The following is a 22,386-nucleotide window of genomic DNA, read 5'->3' as shown; positions in this document are numbered from 1 at the left end:
GAATATCTAGATCCATACATTAACATGCATCCCTTGGTTCATTTCTTCTAAGTGGCCCTGGGGTTCTCCACTGTGACAGCTGAATGTAATAGAGGAGAAGAATGCTGAGAATACTCATGTTAGGAACGTGCACATTTCCTATACAATAATTTTTTATATAAAATCTTTTTTATCACTACAGTTAAAGTTTTTTTTTATGAAGTGCAGTATTCTGACAACTACATAAAATAGCAAGGTTCTGTAGCAGTTGGAGTTTTAAAACTACTTTTTCACTATTTCCAGGGAATAATTTCTCTGTAAATAAAAATATTTTTGATTCCTACACTGCAATAACATAGAGTGGGTTTCTGTGCGTATTTTTAATATTGGTACATGTTCTCTTTTTTTCCTGGGCAGTAGAAGTATTACTCTAGGCTAGTCTGTATAGTTAACAGAAAAATCCACAAACTTCGGTATGCTTCATCTTAAGCTTTTAGGTCAAATTTAATATCTGTAAAACTTTCTTTATAATTTGTACTTTTTGATGGCGTATCAGTTTAGAATTGTATATACCAGTTGTGACCACTTCTGTGCTAGTAGCCAAAATTCCATCTACATTCCAGATCATTGCACATCATGCAGCTGATGCTAATGTGATTTGTCATTGCAAAACTATAACTGCCTGCACCTCTTGTTGTTATGAAAACTTATATGACTGTTTAAAAATACTCTTAAACGTTATGAACAACTGTTTGGCTTTGAAGTAACTAATGCAAACTTCACTGCAATTGGTTGTAATGTACTACAGTGTGTTTATACCTTTTTTTCATTGCTTTAGCTTCCCTGCTTCCCCATATATGCTGTTGGAGTTCATTTTGATACTTGTGATATCATGGCTTCAAGTCTCAAATGAATTCTTTAGTCAGATTGCATATTCAGGGTATAATTAGATGTGTGAAAGTGCTTAATAAAACTCCATTGATATAACAATCTTATCTGTTCATGTGGGAAAATTATAATGTTGATCTACAAAGATTGCAGATACTTATTTCTCCAGTATTATTTCTGCTAATGAGCTCAATACACAAAGGTTGGAGTGCACTAATGTTTACCATTAAATTACAACTCAATGTTTTACAAAACTGAGAATGTTAAAGAAAATTGCTTTGTAAAAGTAATTTATGAAATCTGATAAATTGTTCCTTTTTTTTTTTTCCTTTGCTTTCTGCTTTTATTCTTTTTTTCCTACTGCTTCCTCTGAAGTCTCCTACCAAATGGTTTTGGAAACTGGTTCCTGTAAGTTTGCCCAACTGCTTCACTTTGATCAACTAGCTTATTTTGGGAATGGCTTTGTCCATGTCATGCTGGTCTAGTTATTCATTTCATTTATCTCTACAAGATAATTTTATAAGAGATTGCTCTGCAAAGGTGTGCATAATACAAAACCCTGTTCTGCAAGGTAATCTGTGCAAAATATATGTAAGATATGTTACTGGATAAGGAATTACTTTTTAAGCAGTCGAGTTCCCTATGGTTTTGTATAAGATGGTACTACCTCTTACTAATTCATGTCTTTTTTTTTTTTTGCAAAACACTTTCCCATGAAGTTCCAGTAAAGATAAGCTATTTGGTATTGACCATTTTAAAAAGAGCCTTGCAGAAAATATCTTTGATCGTTAATACTATACAGAATCTCAAATTTTGTTTTATTTTAACAATATTCAATCATTACAGCATTTTTCTAGAATTCCCTAACTTTTCAGCTGATTTCAGGTAGGTCTGTCCCCAAAGAAAGTAACCCAAAACAATCCACTGCTAGTTAGACAATAATTTCATTAAAAAAGTAACTGTTCAGGTCTGTAATAATATTAAAGTTTTAATATAAAGTTAATATTTGTTTTCTCTCTGTTGTTTGCTTGGGATTTTCATTACTTTTCATCAAATGCAAGGGGGTATTATTTATTCTACAACAGGTTTTGCAATATGTATAATATCTTATCATGGACACACACCCATGGTTTGGCTGGGAACAAAATAGTCAGCTGTTTAGGTATACGCAGAATTGCATATTTCTGGTCTGAATTCCAATGAACTGATCCCGATCCATCTTTGATATAAGGATTACCAAATAACTGACCTAGCAATACCTCAAGTCTTTGTTGTCCTAACTAGTAAAAGATTGTTCATACATTGCAAGGAGAATTTAAAAAGTAACAAGACAGTTGCGTGTAGACAGCAACAGAAATTACCTGGTATCTGGATTTAAAAAAATAAAATAGTACTCTTTTCAGTAGACTAATCAGTATTCTAAGCTCATAACTGTCGATGCTATTCATGCAATTTCTCTATAATGCTATGTATTACAATTGTGACATTTACGCGCACAAAGACTCTGCTCTTCGCAGTATAGAACTTGAATTTTGTTTTGGAATTAAGATACCACAATTAAGTGGAGGGTATAATACAAAAAATTAAAATAAATCAACTGCCCGTGGCCTTCACTTACACTACAGAAATTAAGCACATTTTTGGTTTTTGTTCCATTCATACAACAAAGGGGCTACTTCAGCGCAATCTCAGAATGTTTTTGTTCTATTTTTGCCTACAGTCTTAGTTTACTAATCATTCTTTCATTGCACAGAATTTGTATTCAAATATAAAATATTCTACTGAAAACTATAACCTAAATTTGCCTGCCAGTTGTCTGTAAACAACTTGTGGTAGAGGTATTTAATATACTTTGACCTTGTTAGTTTAGAAGGGATACAGCAGAAACCCTGGTGCCTACTGACAGTATAGTAGGAAGGCAGTGGTTCAGATGTGCTAACAGTTCAACCATTCTTCTCATCTCCTCTCTTTACATAGTGCAAATGGTCTACGGTGAGATAGACCAGAGCATATAGGCAGCTGAAAAGATAGTCTGAGGAGTAAATTTATAATATGTTACCTACTATTATGGTAAATGGATCAGAGTGTTCGTTATTAATAACCTCAGAATACACGAGCACTTCTGACAGGGTAGCTGATGTGCTTTCAGTTCATTTTTAGCTGACCTTGTTTATATGGCACTGTCTCAACTATACTTAGATTTGTTCAGTGGAATAAGCTCAAAGATGCTAATTCAGGCTGGTTTCTGTAGAATCTCAGGAATAAGATGCCCGTGTGAGCGTTTTTATTTAAAAGAGCACTATAAGATTATAATAAATGCAGAGGTTTGTGTCTTGCATTATTGCATCCATATTTATTAGCAAACATTGCAACTGATTAGAAGACTTTCTTGAAATGGAAGTTTATTAAAAATGCAGTGCAATTACCAGTGTCTTTTATTTTTCAGTATAATTTCTTTTATCTTTTCGACCAAATTGAAACATGATGCCTATTATACCTTAATGAACCTAGTATATCAGGTTCTATTAGTTTCTTTTTCCTGAAGTAATGTGCTTGGCCTACTCTCTACAATGAATTAAGTCCTCTTTCTAGGTCCAATTTAATGATTTGACACAGTTTCCAGAATTTGTAGGCAGTGTTCATAAGGCTGTTTGAGGCATCATTAAAATGACAGACTTTGACAGAATTTACTGCACAAGGTGATTGTATTATCAATTTAAAAACATTTTCAAATATTCCATTAAAAAGGTACTAGAAGAATATATAAAATATACAGGACTAGGTGGGCCATAATGTTAGAGTCTATCTGTATCCCATATTTTTGGTCATTATTTCATAATTAAGTAATAATATGTAAAGCACTTAATTCCAGTCATCAGGGGGTGGGGAGTACAGGGACATATTAACATGGTATTTGAAACTTAGAGGGTTTTCATAGCAGCAGGTCAGTGTATTTCCAAAGAATGAAAAAGAAGAACCTTTCCGTGCAAGCAAAATTGGCCTATTTCATTAGAAATAGTAGGAAGTATTACTAACATGAGAAAAACAGTATTAATAATGCATGAAACACTAACATGGTTTTGTTTGGCGTTAGTGAATCTTTACCATAGCATGCAAAATACGTGACAAAAATACCAGTCCATTTCAAGTATGAAATAAAGACTAACTCCGGTTTATTTTAAATATTAATTGGTTAAAGTGATAGTTCTCAGGGCCAAATACAAGCCCTTTGTTTTCCTAGAACTGATGTCTGCTATTTCCAGGCTAGATTTGTGCTTCTTGGGTCAGTTAGAGGACATTGACATACACTACAAATAATCCCATGTGATCCTCCACAGAAATCCAGTGACAGTAAGTATAGCCTTCAGGGTTAGTTAGTCTGTGGTTCCCTGGGTTGCTTTCTTTTTTTTTTTTTTTTTTCTTTCCAGTACAGCTAGTTAAAACAGTTCCCACTCCACCCATAAAACCTCCAGCCCTGCCCCACTCAGTTGCTGCAGAAGCAAAAGAGAAGAGATGTTTTACATCTAAGAGTTTACAACTCTTACCACACAGCCCCGTCAGTAACTGCTCCAGCACGACTAAAAGGTCGAGGGTAGGAGATAGGAACTTTCAGCTTCAGCTTTGCAAGGAAGAATTACATCCACTAAGACTTCTCAGAATCCCCACAGTGCAACTGCCAGTTTAATGTATTTGAATGAAAGTAGTGTGAAATTTACTCTGAAACGTTCTTGGCATCATAAGTAGTTCTGTGGTATGAATGGAAAAGTAATCCTTCAGTACCATTGTAAAAAAGTCTAACTAAATATTAACACATTAAAATCTTCTGCCTCCATTTGTTTTGAAGTCATGAAACAAAATTAAGAATGATAAATAACTTTTTTCAAGTTAGCCCTAAGCCCTTTGCCCCCTCATGCCCAAAAAAGAAAACCATAAAAATGTATTCACTTCAGGTAAATGCTCTCTTAGTATTCTGAGCTACTGATCTCTTTATATACTGAGTTATTTTTAAAATTGTTTCCTTTTTATACCTAGACCACTGCCTGGTCGTCACACTTGACCATTAACGTCTCTCTGTGTTTACAACTGCTTAGAGTGACACTTACTAATAATAAAAATGTAGTTTAACAAATGCAGATTTCCTTGTTACTCAATTTGCCATTAAGTCAGGTATATGATTGAGATTTTGGGAAAGATTCTTAGGTGTTTTAATTTCATAGTCATTTGAGTCGGCAGTAAACTGAAGTTACAGCAGCTAAGGGTCTGTCTTGTGTTTACATACAGAGAATTTCTGATTGTATAGTGATGTGTTGGATGTTAAATAAGTTGTGTGATATTTAATTTAGCATGCTATACAGGGATCATCAAAATTTGGTAGTTTTGAAGGAAAGCCTCAATTTTAGCATGTAGGCACCTTTCCTCTTAGATGTTATTTATGTCATTCAAAATGAGGTATAAAGTGAATAGTTCTAGGAAATTTGACGCTGAGAATTTTCGGTTATTTATTGAATACTGCTTTTTCACTAACTGAGCATAAACCCAACAATATAAAGCTGTTTCTTCGTATGTTTCAGAGCCTTTGTCTCTCTTAATCTCTTCATTCTATATTGTAGGCTCGTTATAGGAAGGAGCAAACATTGCTCAAGCAGCTGCCCTGCATTCCATTGGTGGAAAATCTGCTGAAAGATGGTACAGATGGTTGTGCTTTAGCAGCCCTGATCCACTTCTACTGTCCAGATATCGTTAAACTGGAGGGTATGTCTAACGTGTCTCAGCTTGTAAACATGTGTCTGCATAAGCTGAAATGTCTGTATTTGATATATATGTCAAGGAAGGTAATAAAATACTACACAGAAGAGACATAATTTGAGTGTGGCAGTGACAAGTTCAGTATTTACTTGGTACCTATGTGTTATTAAATAGAAAGCACCAAGGTATCCTTCCATCTTGTATTTACTTTTATGTTATCACACTAATATAATTGTACTACAATATAGATCTGACTGTGGCAACACATTTGCTGTCATGCTATGAAACTGGCAACCATCTGGAAAACTGGTTCTTGAAGCTGCATAAGTGCTTTCATGTGAATCTGAGCAGTTACAGTTATAAAACATGGAAGGGTCACTTCTGTCTTTCAGGTAGACAAGCTCTGCATAGCTGCAGTGTGGCAAATAGTTGTTCTCTGTTCAGGGCTTTTACTTCTTTGATAGCTACCTATAATATTGATAAACAGGAATATAGTGTAGAACTTAGTGGTGTCATGCTGTTCTGTAATAGCAGTTGTCTGAGGATGAGCAGCTTCATCTCGTTCTTTTGCTCTGTGGCCTGGTTAAACTCATATCTTCCTCTTGGCAATTGAGAGTCTCGTGTAGCTGTAAAATGTCTTGGCAGCTAACACCCGTCATTTTCTGCCTATATTCTGTCCATGATACCTTTGATGTCGTGGGAACACTTGTACATAAGCGTCCTGAGAAATCCAGGAATTATGAGCAAGGGTATAAAGCTTGAAAAGGTACTGGAATATGGAATTCATATACACACCTGCTTTATAGGAAGCTTCCAGCACAGTAGGCGTTGAAGATGAAAGAGAATAAATGCATGCATTCTCCATTCTTCTTTGGCTTGTGAATTTTGAAAAATACAACTTTCAATTTACATAAATGTTGCAGCCAAATATATACAATTGTATATGATTACAGAAAAGTTAATTCTTGGGTTGTGTTGAAATTGGGTAACACCTTGTTCCTTCTTACTGCATGACTGAAAATACGGACTGTCTGAAGGATCTTGTATACTCTTGCAGGATGACATATATATTTATCAGCAGATTCCTCCAGCCTCTGACTTTGAGCACAGTGAAACACAACAAGGCATTTGTCATCTTTGAACTTAGCTTTAATGTCTGTTGAGTGTCCTTCCCTAAAGACATACAAACATGCATGTCATTGTCTCGGAATTAAATTCAAAGATACTCTAAGCAAATAGAAGTACTGTAAAAGACTTTGCACATCTTCCCTGTATTTAAATACTGTTTTTGATGCATGTTACATTTCACTGAGATTTTGTTCTGCGTTGAAACTGAGAAAGGCAGGTAGCAAATGCATATGCAAAAATACTTAAAAATGCTTTAACAACAAAGAAAAAAAAAAGGAACCAGACTACAGAGCTCTAAAATAGATGTTTTCTTCTCATAATGTCTTTATTTAACTCCAAATCTAGGTCTCCTTCTAGGAATCTAAGACTATAAAGGGCTTCGTGTGTCAGTGAGACAAGAAATTGGCTATTGTTCAAAATTATATCATCCTTTGCAAGACGTTATCATGCTCTGTGATAAAACTGTCTAGCTTTTTAAAATCTGTACTCATATTGAGACTGTTGTAGAGCTCCACTTTTTACATAGTTTTAAACCTTATTCTTCTTTCCTACCTAGATGTGCTTGTAGCCTGTCTATGTGCATCTGTTGTTCTTCCAGCAGTGCCCTTCGGCTTGAATATCTTGTCCTAATCTGACATCTACCCCTCTGATATGTTTTGTTTTGTTTTGTCTTTTTGCCCAGGCTACTGAATCAAGCCTTTTCAATTTCCCCTTCTGATGTGGATTTCCATTCTTGTTATTATCCTTAATAGTTGTTTTCTGTAACCAGTCTAGTTTCGGTTCATCTTTCTTGAATATGAATGGTCATAATTGTACACAGGAATCCTGACTGACATCTTAGTACTGCCTTGTACAATGCTTCCCTGTCACTACTAGAAATACATTTTCTGATAGATGTTTACATCGTGTTTGCTTCTTTCAGAGCTAAGTGATGCTGAAAGCTCATAAGCTATCTCTGCATTGGCCAAAACACAATGCCTTCCTACTCTGTATAGCTTTCAGCTAGTGAATCACATTAGAATATTATTAGGTTAAAATGCATGAGTTTGAATTTGCATTACTAAACTTAATCCTATTTTGGTCAGTTTAGTCAAACGTTTTTTCTATCAGTATTATACTCGGGATTGGTTGGGTTGATGGAAAATTTCTGAATCCCTCAGGATGGGAATCCTTATCCTGTTAGCATCAAAGTTCCCTTCCTAAGCAACCTTGTATCCTGCACGCTTTAAAACTGTTAAGTGGAGCTCTGTCATACACTGTTGCTTTAGAAATAAAAACCGATGCATGCTCTCCAAGTACATCTCCTTTCTTTTATTTTCTTCATTCCTCTTTTTTACAAGGGCTGTCTTTTTTTCTATTTAGTCTTCTAAGAAGCTGTAATAAAAAGAGCAGGAGGTTAGCTGGGTATAAATAATATTCAGAGCACACTGTATAACCACACTAGTCTATCCACTGCTTTGTCTTTAAATAGCACTTCGAAACATGGAGTGGTAATTCATGTATCATGTTATCTGAAAACTCATTTCAAGCATCCAAATCCACGAAAAGAAATATATAGGACTAAACTGATGCTGCATTTGTGTGAAGATTCAGAGTTAATAACATTAAAGTATACTCCCTATGCAAAGAGAACTTCGTGAGAAAGCATGCATTCATATATAGAAAATCTAAATTTAAAAAAGTTTAGAAAATATCTAAAGCTATAAAACTGTCTTAAGATAAAATATAACATTGTTATTTCTTACATTTCTGAAATAGAAAAATAAGTCTCCTGACATACAAAAGAAAAATCAAGTTTGAATTTATCCAGAAAAAGGTCTAGAATCCACCAAAAGAAAAGTACTTTTTGCAGATCTGTCACTATATCTAATCTTGGCTTCTTTTTTTTTTAGATATTTGTTTGAAAGAGACGATGTCTTTGGCTGACAGCTTGTATAATCTGCAGTTGATTCAAGAATTTTGTCAGGAATATCTTAATCAGTGTTGCCATTTCAGTCTTGAGGATATGCTATATGCAGCTTCTTCAATAAAGGTAAAAAAAATAAAATAAAACAAATGTAAGCAGTATCCACAGGACTGTTTGTTTTTTGTTGTTGTTGTTTTCTAGTGGTATATAGAGCCTTTTAATCTATTGCTATATGACTGACTGAAAAAGCATGTTGCATCTTTTTGTGGTACAGCATGCAACAAATTTCAGCAGGATGTTAAAACACCTGCATCAGTTGCAACTTCTAAGACTTTCACAAAAACACAAAATTTTTAATAGTTGTTTATGGAATTACTGCTTACCATCACTGTTCATTTCTATGTACACTGTAATTTTATGTTTTTTAATCTTAGACTTCTTACTTTTGTAAACATGCTATATTTATATGCTGTTTTGGTTGGGGTTTTTATCGTGTTTTTCAGTTTTTGCTCTCCTGAGTTAATTTCATTGAATAATCTGATGTTTTTATTCCTGGAATACAAGCAGGGATGCAAGTCCCACACACAGATGTTTGAACAAGCAATTAAGCATTTTTAGTCATTCTAAGATTATTCTCTTTTTAGAAAGTTAAAAAAAGTATTTTGTTTGGTTATCCTATAATTTTTAAGCTGTGTGGGAAGTCAGAATAATTGAATTATACCTTGTCTAATTGTAAATTTAATTCTTCATTATTGTGTTTCTCTAAGAGTTTTATATATAAAACACTGTTCATTTGCTTAAGATTCTTATTGGCCTGCCTTTAGGGAATGAAATCTTATTTTTAGGGAGTCAGCATATCCATTGCAGATGGTATGTAATTGGTTTCTTAATATCTGGGTCATTTCACTGCTTTTTATGATCTTTATAGCAACCTCACAAGCTGAGTCACAGAGGCCAAAGCCTGAATACAGCTTTGTTGTCTCCTGTAGGGTTGAACCTAATCCTTTGCAAATAAGTAATGAGCTGCCAGGATGAGTAAGGGCAGTAGGTCCAGGCCCTGTGAAGTCTAGACTACTTAGCCATCGCTGTTGTATTTCGTGTATGCAAAGCTGTCTACTGACTATTTTCATTCAGCTTTTGGTGTCTCTAAATTTCATGTACAGTAATCTATCTACATACTTGAAAAAGTGTGTCGTATTGCAGTCTCTCTTGTCTGTAGTTCCAGCATATGGTCCTACAAATATTTTGGAAGATCTTGAGTAGGTGTCCTTTACTGGATTTTGATTGTTTCTTTTTGCTTGCCGATATCTGGAATAAATGGAATTAATTTGTCTTCAGTTTCATCCATAACAACTAATAATATCATTGCTTTATAGTACTGGTTTGAATTATTTCATAAGCCACTATGAAGCATCAATTAAAAAAAAAAAAAAGTCGATATCTCTGCATCAGACTTAACATTGATAAAATGCTACAAACTCAGTAACTTTGCTGCTTCTGAACAGTGTTTTAGAGTGGCTTTAGAGTTCTTTCAAAGATTTGGAATATCTCTAGAACTGAGAAGGCTCTTTTGTGATCATGTTTTTACAAGTTGCTGTGGTGTGGATGCTTATTTAGATGTAAATGCTACAGAGAAGGGCTGCCAAGTTTTTCTTTTAAACCTTGGCATGGAAACTTTGGCTAGTGCTATAAACTCTGTTTTTCCAGTGTTAAGAAGTAGTTTGCTTTCAAAATAAATTCACAGTTAAAGGAGCTCTTTTTAAGGTTTCCAGTGCATCTGATTAGAGTAGGTTTTAATAAATGTGTATATTCCCCAATGAATGTTATTGTCACTTGGAAAATCTTGTATTGCAAACAGATATTTTAAATATTACGCATTGAATTATACTGGTCTGCAGAAAGTATTAATTTCAAGGTTTAGGATTTCTAGCAGTATGCTTTCAGGTGTCCGTTAATCAGCAAAAAATTCTGTTTATTTTCAGGGTGACTCATACTGCACAGTAGGTGGCACTATAGTTTTGTTTGAAAGTCTGTTACGCTCTCATATTGATGACAGAAATAACAAGAGAACCAAACTGCTGATACGTTATTGGAAAAAGTTTCAAGAAAAAATAAAATAAAGCTGAGTTTTTGCAATGACGGTGCTGGTCCTAGAAATTATGCTAGATATCCTGACTTCATGCTTGTCCCAAAAGAAGGGAGTAGAGCCTCTCTCTCTTTAAAGTGGTCAAGCACGAAGAGCTTACCTTACATTCTTTACTGGGTACACTGCATTGTGCTGTTATGCAAAATCAAGGTAGGTTGTGGACAGTATATGGTAAGGAAATCTGGTGCAGGTCTTCACCAAGGTGATTGTGCCCATTTGTATCTTCCCTATCAAAAAGTACAGAAGCCAAGTTGGATTAATATAAAACTTCAGTTAACAAGCATACAGAATATTTGGTATAGGCTCTCAGCTTTTGCAGCAGATGAAACTGTTTTTATTCTTTTTTAACATGGAGGAAAAATAGGCTTTGTCAGGGTTTCTAGACAACTTTAATGTGTCGTAATCAAATGAAGCCAGAAAGTAAATTTTGTTGCTCCTCACTTGCCCATTTCTTCTCCTCTAAGAAAAATACATTTGTGAAATTCATCATAAATGTCTGCAAGGGAAGGGCTACTAATACATTCCGTGGATGCTTGAGGCACTGCTAAGGGGCCATGCTGGTTCTTGTTTGTTTTCCTTTGAGACAGGGAAATACAAGTAGAGAGAGATGACAAAAATAATCACAATAATTTCTGAATCCTTCCTGCCCATTTAACAAAAGGAAAGAATTAAAAATCTTGGATCTCTGTTTGGTTTTGTGCATTGTTTTTTTTCCCTCTTCCCTTCTGTAAGCAATTTTATCCCACAAGCACTTTTTAATTTTTTTCTTTACTTGTATGTAGATTACATAGTTCTGAAATAGCTATCTTAAGAGACCTGTGTGTTGATACACGTGTTCTGCCGATCCAGAGAACAAGTTTGTAGAACTAGAACTTGAGTGAAAGGAGTGCCTTTACAGGGAGCATGAACTGCCCTGCAGAACAGCAAAGGCTTCTTTACTGCTTCGGCGCTGAAATTGATTAGCACTGCAGTGTGATAGTGTGTAGTATCAGGGCATTAAGTAAAGGTCTTATGGTGTGTATATGATGGATGTTGTAAGGGTCATGTAAGGTTTCTGAATAGAAAGAAAAATGTCATCTCACTTGTTCTCCTTGTAATGTGAGATATCTGTTGAAAGTACTTCTAAAAGAGGAAGAACCCATCTTTGGTTGTGTTTGTTGATGTTTGAGATAGTTCTCTGCCAGTTTATTCTCGCAGGTCCATAGGGCCCAGACCTAAGAACTGGTTCACTGTCAAAGAGGGGACTGAGAGAGAGCTTGAATCTTTTGATACACAGACACAGACACAGACACAGATTTCTAGGTTGGAAGAGACCTCAAGATCATCGAGTCCAACCTCCGACCTAACACTAAGTACTCCACTAAACCATATCGCTAAGCTCTACATCTAAACGTCTTTTAAAGACCTCCAGGGATGGCGACTCCACCACCTCCCTGGGCAGCCCGTTCCAATGCTTAATAACCCTTTCGGTAAAGAAGTACTTCCTAACATCCAACCTAAAACTCCCCTGTCGCAACTTTCGCCCATTCCCCCTCGTCCTGTCACCAGGCACGTGGGAGAACAGACCAACCCCCACCTCACTACAGCCTCCTTTAAGGTAACTGTAGAGAGCGATAAGGTCGCCCCTGAGCCTCCTCTTCTCCAGGCTGAACAAGCCCAGCTCCCTCAGCCGCTCCTCGTAAGACTTGTTCTCCAGACCCCTCACCAGCTTGGTCGCCCTTCTCTGGACTCGCTCGAGCACGTCCATGTCCTTCCTGTAGCGAGGGGCCCAAAACTGAACACAGTACTCAAGGTGCGGCCTCACCAGAGCCGAGTACAGGGGGACAATCACTTCCCTAGACCTGCTGGCCACACTGCTTCTTATACAGGCCAGGATGCTGTTGGCCTTCTTGGCCACCTGAGCACACTGCTGGCTCATATTCAGCCGACTATCAACCAATACTCCCAGGTCCTTCTCAGCCAGGCAGCTTTCCAACCACTCATCTCCCAGCCTGTAGCTCTGCTTGGGGTTGTTGCAGCCCAGGTGCAGGACCCGGCACTTGGCCTTGTTGAACTTCATACAGTTGACCTCAGCCCATCGCTCCAGCCTATCCAGATCCTCCTGCAGAGCCTTCCTGCCCTCGAGCAGATCGACACACGCACTTAGCTTGGTGTCATCTGCAAACTTACTGAGGGTGCACTGGACGCCCTCATCCAGATCATCGATAAAGATATTAAAGAGGACCGGCCCCAGTACCGAGCCCTGGGGGACACCACTTGTGACCAGCCTCCAACCAGATTTGACTCCATTCACCACAACTCTCTGGGCCCGGCTATCCAGCCAGTTTCTAACCCAGCGAAGCGTACGCCAGTCCAAGCCCCGAGCAGCCAGTTTCTTGAGGAGAATGTTGTGGGGAACGGTGTCAAAAGCCTTACTGAGGTCAAGGTAAACCACATCCACAGCCCTTCCCTCATCCACCAAGCGCGTCACTTTGTCATAGAAGGAGATCAGGTTCGTCAAGCAGGACCTGCCTTTCATAAACCCATGCTGACTGGGCCTGATCGCCTGCTTGCCCTGCAAGTGCCGCGTGATGACCCTCAAGATAATCTGCTCCATGAGCTTTCCTGGCACTGAGGTCAAACTGACAGGCCTATAGTTCCCCGGGTCTGCCCTCCGGCCCTTCTTATAGATGGGCGTCACATTGGCTAGCCGCCAGTCAACTGGGACCTCCCCCGATAGCCAGGACTGCCGATAAATGATGGAAAGCGGCTCGGCCAGCTCCTCCACCAGTTCTTTCAGTACCCTCGGGTGCATCCCATCCGGCCCCATCGACTTGCGCACATCCAAGCTCCTTAGCAGGTCGCCAACCATTTCCTCATGAATAGCGAAGGCCACATCCTGCTCCCCATCCCCTTCCGTCAGCTCAGGGCACTGGGTATCCAGAGAACAACCGGTATTGCCGCTAAAGACTGAGGCAAAGGCGGCATTAAGCACCTCAGCCTTTTCCTCATCCTTAGTAACTAGGTTTCCCCTCGCATCCAGTAAAGGATGGAGATTCTCCTTAGTCCTCCGTTTCGCGTTGATATATTTGTAAAAGGATTTTTTGTTGTCTTTAACGGCAGTAGCCAGATTGAGCTCCAGATGAGCTTTGGCCTTTCTAATTTTCTCCCTGCACAGCCTCGCTACATCCTTGTAGTCCTCCTCAGTGGCCTGCCCTTTTTTCCAAAGATTATAAACCCTCTTTTTTCTGCTAAGCACAAGCCGCAACTCTCTGTTGAGCCAGGCCGGTCTTCTTCCACGCCGGCTCGTCTTTGGGCACGTGGGGACGGACCGCTCCTGTGCCATTAAGATTTCCTTCTTGAGGAGCGCCCAGCCTTCCTGGACTCCTCTGCCCTTCAGAACCGCCTCCCAAGGGACTCGGCCAGCCAGCGTCCTGAGCAGCTCAAAGTCAGCCCTCCGGAAGTCCAAGACAGCAGTTTTACTGGTCCCCTTCCTGGCCTCGCCAAGAATAGAGAACTCTACCATTTCGTGGTCACTCTGTCCAAGACAGTTTCCGACCACCACATCTCCCACCAGTCCTTCTCTGTTTGTGAACAGAAGGTCTAGCGGGGCACCACCCCTGGTAGGCTCTCTAACCAGCTGCGTCAGGAAGCTATCTCCCACGCTCTCCAGAAACCTCCTAGACTGCTTTCTCTGTGCCGTGTTGTGTTTCCAGGATATATCCGGGAAGTTGAAGTCCCCCACGAGGACAAGCGCCGACGATTTTGCAACTTCTGTCAGTTGCCTATAAAACTCCTCATCCGTCTCCTCATCCTGGTTCGGCGGTCTATAACAGACCCCGACCAGGATGCTAGCCTTGCCGGCCTTCCCGCGGATCCTAACCCACAGGGATTCAACCTTATCATTCCCAGCCTGGAGTTCCACAACATCAAAAGATTCTCTAATGTAGAGAGCCACGCCACCACCCCCTCTGTGCTGCCTGTCCCTCCTGAAGAGCCGATAGCCAGGCATTGCAGCACTCCAGTCGTGGAAGCGGTCCCACCACGTCTCCGTGATGGCAACCAAGTCGTAGCCTTCCTGCTGCACGATGGCTTCCAGCTCCTCCTGTTTGTTACCCATGCTGCGTGCATTAGTGTAGATGCACTTCAGCTGGGCCATCGCCTTCTTCCCCAGCCTAGCCATTGTTTCCCCCGGCACGGCTCCAACAAGCCTTGTTTGAGCCCCGTCCCCCTTCTTGCCTAGTTTAAAGCTCTCTCTATGAGCCCCGCCAGCTCCTGGCCTAGGATCCGTTTTCCCCTTGGAGATAGGGACCCGTCTGGGGCCATCAGGCTGGGTGCCGAGTAAAGCTCCCCATGGTGAAAAAAAACAAAATTTCTGTGCTGGCACCAGCCTCTGAGCCACCTATTAACCATGTGAGCTTTCCATGTCCTCTCCGTGCCTCTCCCTTCCCCCGTAGGGATAGACGAAAACACCACCTGCACTCCCGCTCCCTCCACCAATCGTCCCAGCCCCCTATAGTCCTGTTTGATAGCCTTCAGGTTTGATAGCCTTGATGTTTACCATGGTTTGAGAGCTCACATTGGAACTTGGCATTGAATCAGTTGACACAATTATTGCCTGTTGTAAGTGTTCCTATATCTAAGCCTTCAAAGACATGGTTGGGTTTTGTTTGTTTGTTGTAAATAGTGATCCTAAACTTGTGCTACACATATTGTTGTGCATTCACTTTTCCTTGGTAGAGGATTGAGTCAGGGTGAAAGACAGATCATGATGTTAGAAGATCTTCTATTAATTAACCTGCTATTATTAATAGAACAAATCCATTATTAATAGGAGATAGCTATTCACACAGCACATCCATTTGCTCACACAGTTCACACTAGCTCAGTTATTCTATCGGATTGGAGCAACACCTGGGAGCCTGCCCAGTGGCCTCCCGAAGCAGGGGTCTTACTGGCCCACTGGTGGCTTTTAGTAAGGTGTCCAAAAAATCTCTCAAGGGGCTCCTTCTCTTGTTATTGTGTGTGTGTATTCATGTAGTCTTTGCAGATAGCAGCTCCTGCCTCCTTGGTTAGAGTTATACAACCTGTTGTTGTTGATGTGTGCTGGTGGCCTTGGACAGCCTGCTCCTGCTCTTCTGAGTGTTTGGGTTCTTGTGGATTTGACAGGGCCACGAGTCTCTGCAGCCTCTCAGTTCTGGGGAGGCTTTCATGTGCTACTGCTCATCATACATGCCACCTCTCTTTGGCTGCTTTTTTCTGGTAACCACAGAGTCCTCTCACCCAAACCCATGCAGAGGGCACTTCAGTTCAGGAGAATGAAAGCTTTCTGAACGTGAAGTGAAACAATCCTGAGACATCATTGCTGCCATTCCTCTGAGGAGTGTGTTCCTCTGACCTAAATGTGGGCCAGTCTCAGCTGTTTGGCATTGCAAATAAGCACAGGGAATAGGTGCCTTATTTTGCACTTAGCTACTAAGTTAGAGCAGCATGAACAAACATCTGCACTGTCGAAGACCCGGTAAGCCAAATGGAGAGAGTCTGGTTCCAGAGCTTACAATAAACATACCTATTGCGTTTGAGTAGTTTTGAATACATGCACTTGCCCACATCAAGTGGAAGGCGACTTTGCTAATAATATAAGCAGAAGCTGTAAAGGAGCCCCATCTCCTGTGAGATATCCATATACATCACAGAGATTAATTGTAGAAATTAAGTTCCAGGCTTTGTCCACTAGCAGAGCCTTCCCTCCTGTCTCACTGGAAAACCAGTGCAGATGAGGCTGTTGCCGCCAGGCTGTGTTAGCAGTTTCAGGCGGTGTGAGCGCGGGTGGGCTCCTGGAGGAGCTGGCAGAGCAGCTGCTGGGCTGGGGGGCGGCTGGGGCGTGTGGTGGGAGGCTGCCCCGGGACTGGATTCCCATCTGGCGGGTTTAAAAGGATTGCGGATTGGGAATAAAAAGGAAGATGCAGCTGGTGAGCAGTTGTTTTTTTTAAGAGATTTCCCTCAGAAGAAGGACCTTTGGTTCCTCACTTATTATTTAAAGGGTAGCAGCGGGGTTTTATTTCACTGATGTTAATTGGCAGGTTGTCCTGCTTCTTTGTTTTGTTCTGAAATAAGTCATTCTGACATCTTCAACTTGTTGTGGCATTCGTTAACCTGTGATGGGACATAGGACAAACTTGTAGCTCATGGATCCTACACAGAACAGTAACCAGGACTTGTACAGTTTTTGAAACACTCCAGTTTTCTTCAGTCTTGATGCATCTATATTGACACTTTATAATATGCAAACTATGGATTTGCATTTGAGGTAGCTTGCTTTCCTGGCCTACAGAGCAGACAGCTTAATGTGCATCATGATGTGAATTTTACAGTATATTTTTGTGTTCATTTTGAGAAAATTCCTAAATGCATCTATGACAGCTTTTCCGTTCACATTTAGTGGATTCTAGTCTGTCTATAAGTGATTTGTATCATTAGAATATATGAACTTGTAGTTGTTTTTCTCCATCTGTGCAGATCTAAAACCTATGAATATTACAAGTGAAGTGGTTTATTTGTGTGGCAAGATTGGATGTACTATTTTTGTTTTCTGTATTTTCCATTACTTATATTGGGAGTAGGTATATTAAAGAGAAGAACTTATCTTTTTCATATACATTTTTATAAAACAAGCTAGCTTATGTCTTCCTTTGATGCAAAAGCAAGTAATGACTTTAGATTTTATATTCAAAATAAGGGAGTTTTTTTTCAAAATCTTCCAAAATATATTAAACAGTAGAATTTTTGTTGTACAACCAGAAGATACAATAGATAAAACTTAACCAGTAGTATACCTTATTACATGCAATTTTAATGAACAATCTGCAAATAAGGTAGAAATATGAATCTGAAAAAAAAATAAATCAGAATGTTTGGCAAATGAAGGCAGCTATGAAGCTGCATGTCTGCCATCTGCTGTTTAGTATTTTTCAGTCAGTCTGAACTGTTCAGAGCTTAGTTGTGTTTTTTTAACTATTAAAGTCCAGTTACGCTTCTGAGTATTTCAGTGTATACATGCCTGTGATAATCATGTGACAAACTATTAGAACATTTGTTGGCATAATCAAGGTGAAATCTGTGGAAATAACATCCTTTCCAACCCTTGGTAGCAGGATTACTACAGACACATAGTTTTTCCAAAAAAAATTAAGTTACTGATCATCTGTTTTCTCCTTCGGTAATTATTAACATTTCTTTCTGACTATAAATGACTTGAGAGTAAATGCAGTTTCCATCATGATGTTTCACCATGAAACATCTAAAGTAGCCTGAATTCTAAATTAGCTGTGCAGCCCGGAGTTTTATATTTTCTTCAATAAATACCAATTTTGTTTTCGGAAAAAGAATCTTTATTTCAGTAGTTCAGGACCGCACAGAAAATATTTTCAGAAGGAATATCTTAGTCCTTCATAAAATAGTCACACTATTAAATGTGGCATCTCACCATAAAAATAAGAAATTGGAGCACTTAAATCCAATGCTATTTTAGATTGGAACAAAGCTAGAATTAGAATATTTTGTAATTATTTTCATAGTAAAAATATTTCATGTTAAATATGTAAAACTTGTAGGGGAGGGAAGAGTGAAAGTGTTTATGGCTGGCATAGAAATTGTAATATTAAAGATCAAACTTTGTCTCAGAAGTAAATTTGATTTCTTTTCTTTATGTATATTCTTTCCTAATGAAATGTGTCATACCAAAATGCTATGCTTAGCATTTTGTTTGAATGGAAAAGACTTTGCTGTGAATCTTTCCTCATTCAGTTTCTGTTGTGCTGACTAAGTAGATATGGGGTTTTCGTAGTCTATTTCTAGCATGTGTATAATAACTGGCAACATCTGACTGATCCCTTCACCATATACTGAAGTATATATGTACACTACATATATCAGTGTTAATGACATGAAAAAAGTGACTAAAGACACTTGTAAGCACTGTTAGCTAGATATTATTTCATTTTTTTGCAGAAAGACTTTTTTTTTTTTAAGTGGTTTAAATGTGGTTTCCCAATTTAAAGCATAAGTAGAGATTTGTATTGTTCAGATTTTCAGCCTCTGTAGCACTGGTGACACGAGTCTCTGCGCCTGCTGGAGCCCTCAGGCCAGGAGGCTCCTTAACCTCATCCAGCTGGTGTTTCTAGATAAGAGGTGGTGCTGACCTGTATGGACTTTGCAGCTTATATCCGCGATCATTGGGCCTCTGGGCTCTTCAGCTTCCACAGTCATCAAACCTTCTGGTCCTTTGCACCCCTTTATATAAAAAAAATATATTATTATAGACAATATACTCTTGCACCAGAAACTGCTACTACTGCTTCTGCCTATTTTTCCTCTCTGATTTTTTTGTTCTTGCAGTTCATATCACCAGCTGTTTCTTCCTTTTCATTTATTTTTTCCTCTGTTAAACCTTACAGCTCCAGTACTTCTGTGTTTCGTAGCTGTGTAAGGGGATCGCTGGAAATATGAAGGCAGATGTATCAGCAGTACATTAAGCGTGCACAGATCTTTGGAGCTAAAACCTCGTTCTAACTGGCCTGCATTTAACAAACATTGCGGCTGGGTTTTGTTCTGTAAAGACTTGGAAATCTGAGTAGATGTTCCTTAATGTGGCAAAAATCACATGCCTGACACAAAGACTCAAAATTCCATGGCTAATCTGTTTGACAGGCATCCTCTTCCACCCATCCTGTACCTCTCTACCCTGCCTGCAAGACATCAGGCCCAAGTGTATGCCCATTATGAAACATTTTGACCCAAACAGTTACGATCTGGTCAAGTTACAGGTGTTAGATAGTTGTACTACAGATCACTCTGACTGATCTCATTTTCTACAGAAGTAACAGAGATGATAATGTAAACTGTGTGAAATAGAGGCATATCCCAATGTTGATTATGCTATTTGTTTGTAGTTAAGGTTTATGTTTTAACATACATTTCCCTTATTATCATTTCCATAGAGCAACTACATGGTGTTCATGGCAGAACTGTTCTGGTGGTTTGAAGTGGTGAAGCCATCATTTGTACAACCTCGTGTTGTTGTGCATCCCCAAGGTAATTATAAAGGATTGGTTTTAATATGCATGTTTTTAATATGTATGTTGTTCAGATTACCATAGTGTTCACAAATACAGTGAATATTTTAGTTAACGGGATTTGGCAGTGTACCACCCCCTTAAAGAAGGAGCTATGTACTCTGTCCTATGTTAATCTTCATCTTATCGCATAAATCATAATTAGATTTTGTTGTTTATTACCAAAGCCTTATTTAAATTATTGTGGTATAATCACTTGCAAATTTTCCTGACCAAAACAAGCCTAGAATCCATTTATGTCCATGCAGGGATTACAAACATAATGAGCCAAGAACATAATTTAGCCTGAAAACTTGTACTGCTGAGGAGAAGGTACCAAGAGAAAGGGACATAAATCTAGGAAAAGCAGACAAATAGTTAACTGTAGGCTTGCATTTTGCACCTGGGTGCAAAGGCACAGTCTTCTTTCAGTAAATTCCTAAATATAAAAATGCATCTCTCAAGCAGATCTTGAGATCTGTTAGTAAGCATAGAGTAATGGTAATTTAAACATTCATATGGTAGTACTATGATTGTGTGGCAAAAGGTAGGAAGAGAATCCCATCGTGTAGCTTTAACACCTTTTTTCATTTATATACTTTATGACACACAAAAATCTGATTTAAATTCTTAAAATATTGCTAACTAATTTAGGATGTGACCAAAATGTTGTTTCCTAGCTGGAAAGTTAAGTCTAAGGGCTTGGGGGAAGAAAAACTTTTATTGGAAAATAATTTCTTTCAGAATAAGTATATTTATATTTGATTTAAAAAAAAGTTTTTACTTTTAATTTTGTCTCTTATCTTTTTTTTTTATTATTATTTCTTCCTTTGCCTTACCTAGTCTTTTTTTTTTCATTCTCTATTGCCTTAATCAGTGCCAATATGGGAACTTTGTAGAAGGTAGAGCTCAAGGGAAGTGACTTCATTTTTAATCTAAATAATGGAACCTCTGAAAATGTTTTAATTACTTGGAAATAATTCAGGTTATTTCAGACAGCTTTTCTGCTGTGGATTTTAACTGAATACTAAACTATGATAACTTGAGCTTTGTTCTTCCTGGCAGCTGGAAAAGATACAGCTTCTGCTCACAGTCTGAATGCTAACAGAAGAAATTATGTGGATGGCCCATGTGGTTCTGACTTCGTAGCTAGGTAATGCTGGATAAGCAGTAGTACTCTTTCATGGTCTTTCAGTCTTTCTTTTGATGAGGTAAAGGAAACCTTCCAGTGATCTGGTCGGAACATAGTGAATGCATTATATTTATCATTTGAGGACAAAGGTTTATGGATTGTGTCAGAACAGACACACAAGAATAAAATTAGGAATTTAATTGAATATTCAGCAAATTCTTTCTTGCCAACCCAGCTTATCCTGTTCAGCCTTTTGTTTTGTGGTGGGTTTTGTTTGCTTGTATTTAGGAATCTGTACTGACTTTGAATTAGGGAATTATATTTCATACAATCATAAAATGCTTTGATCCTGAATCTTTTTACTGTGTGTATCTGAAGTGTTTCACATGTAGTCAATGAAGTTATTTTAATGTAAATTGAGCATATATGTCAGGGGAAAATGTAGTTTTGGATATACCTTTTGAAAGAGAGGTTCCCAAACCCACTCACACCTTGCAAAGCTCCTGCAAGCAGTCCAGTTAAGAACTTTGCACTTCATTTTTTCCTTTGTCCTACAGAACTTATCCCTGTTCTGACAAATTCTGTCAGTAACAAAGTATCTTTTTCATCTAAATAAATCCACGTTTTATCCAAATGTGTACATTTTGTCTGCAGATAATTTTGTCTTCTAAGATGAAGAGGACTTATTGAAAATTCTGTGATAAACATCTGAATTCAATTCATAAACACCATTCCAAATTTAACTATCAAGTCTGTAAGTTGCCACCAGTGTGTTTTGTAATATTCCTTATGTTTCCCGAGGCATGTACAGAGATACAGTAAAAATCATTGTGAGCTTTGTATGGTTGGTGGAAAGCATATTGTACTAGCTCATCACAACCCTTGTTTAGTTTCTCTACAAGTGATGGGTATGGTTTGGTGTTGGAGGATTATGAGAGCAATCCATAAGTAGGAGAAGGAGCTATATCTTCCTTCATTAACCAGTGTATTTTATAGAACTTGGTGATACTTCACAGCGTCATATGACGAAGAAGGGACCTAAGAAGTTATTTCAGATGCTAGAAATGTAAAACACACAGGCTGCAGTTCCCCATCAGCCGAGACTGCCCTGACTGCAGGATGGCTTGGTCCTGGCCTTCCTCCTCATCCCAACTGCACGGTCCTGTCTGATTCAGCTTTTGATGTTGTCATTTCAGTACACTGACAGAAAAAAAAAAAAAACACAACCCAGTCAGAAAAAGTGAATGTTTTCTGCTGGCTGAGCTACTGACATGACTCAGAGCAGACTCCAGCGGAGAGCCAGCTTCAGTGCAGAGGAGGAGCGGGACTGAGGCAGTGAGCAGTTACAGTGTCTGAGGTTGCCATGGAA

General features: G+C 38.7%; 1 protein-coding gene across 4 annotated transcripts in view; it reads left to right on the top strand.

Annotated features, from left to right (window-relative positions):
* CAMSAP2 (calmodulin regulated spectrin associated protein family member 2) overlaps positions 1–22,386 on the top strand; it is an 85,018-nt gene that overhangs the window by 47,052 nt on the left and 15,580 nt on the right. For 2 of the 4 annotated variants that reach the window (XM_050712237.1, XM_050712236.1), the window contains exons 5-9: positions 1,243–1,275; positions 5,478–5,619; positions 8,634–8,773; positions 19,772–19,865; positions 20,951–21,038. In XM_050712237.1, coding sequence (XP_050568194.1) covers positions 1,243–1,275; positions 5,478–5,619; positions 8,634–8,773; positions 19,772–19,865; positions 20,951–21,038 — 497 coding nt within the window. The remainder of the gene's footprint in view (positions 1–1,242; positions 1,276–5,477; positions 5,620–8,633; positions 8,774–19,771; positions 19,866–20,950; positions 21,039–22,386) is intronic. The other 2 variants (XM_035537584.2, XM_035537583.2) reach the window with 1 other exon arrangement.

Source organism: Cygnus atratus, chromosome 8, assembly GCF_013377495.2.
Source record: "Cygnus atratus isolate AKBS03 ecotype Queensland, Australia chromosome 8, CAtr_DNAZoo_HiC_assembly, whole genome shotgun sequence".
Taxonomy (NCBI): Eukaryota; Metazoa; Chordata; class Aves; order Anseriformes; family Anatidae; genus Cygnus; species Cygnus atratus.
This window is presented reverse-complemented; position numbering and strand designations above follow the sequence as displayed.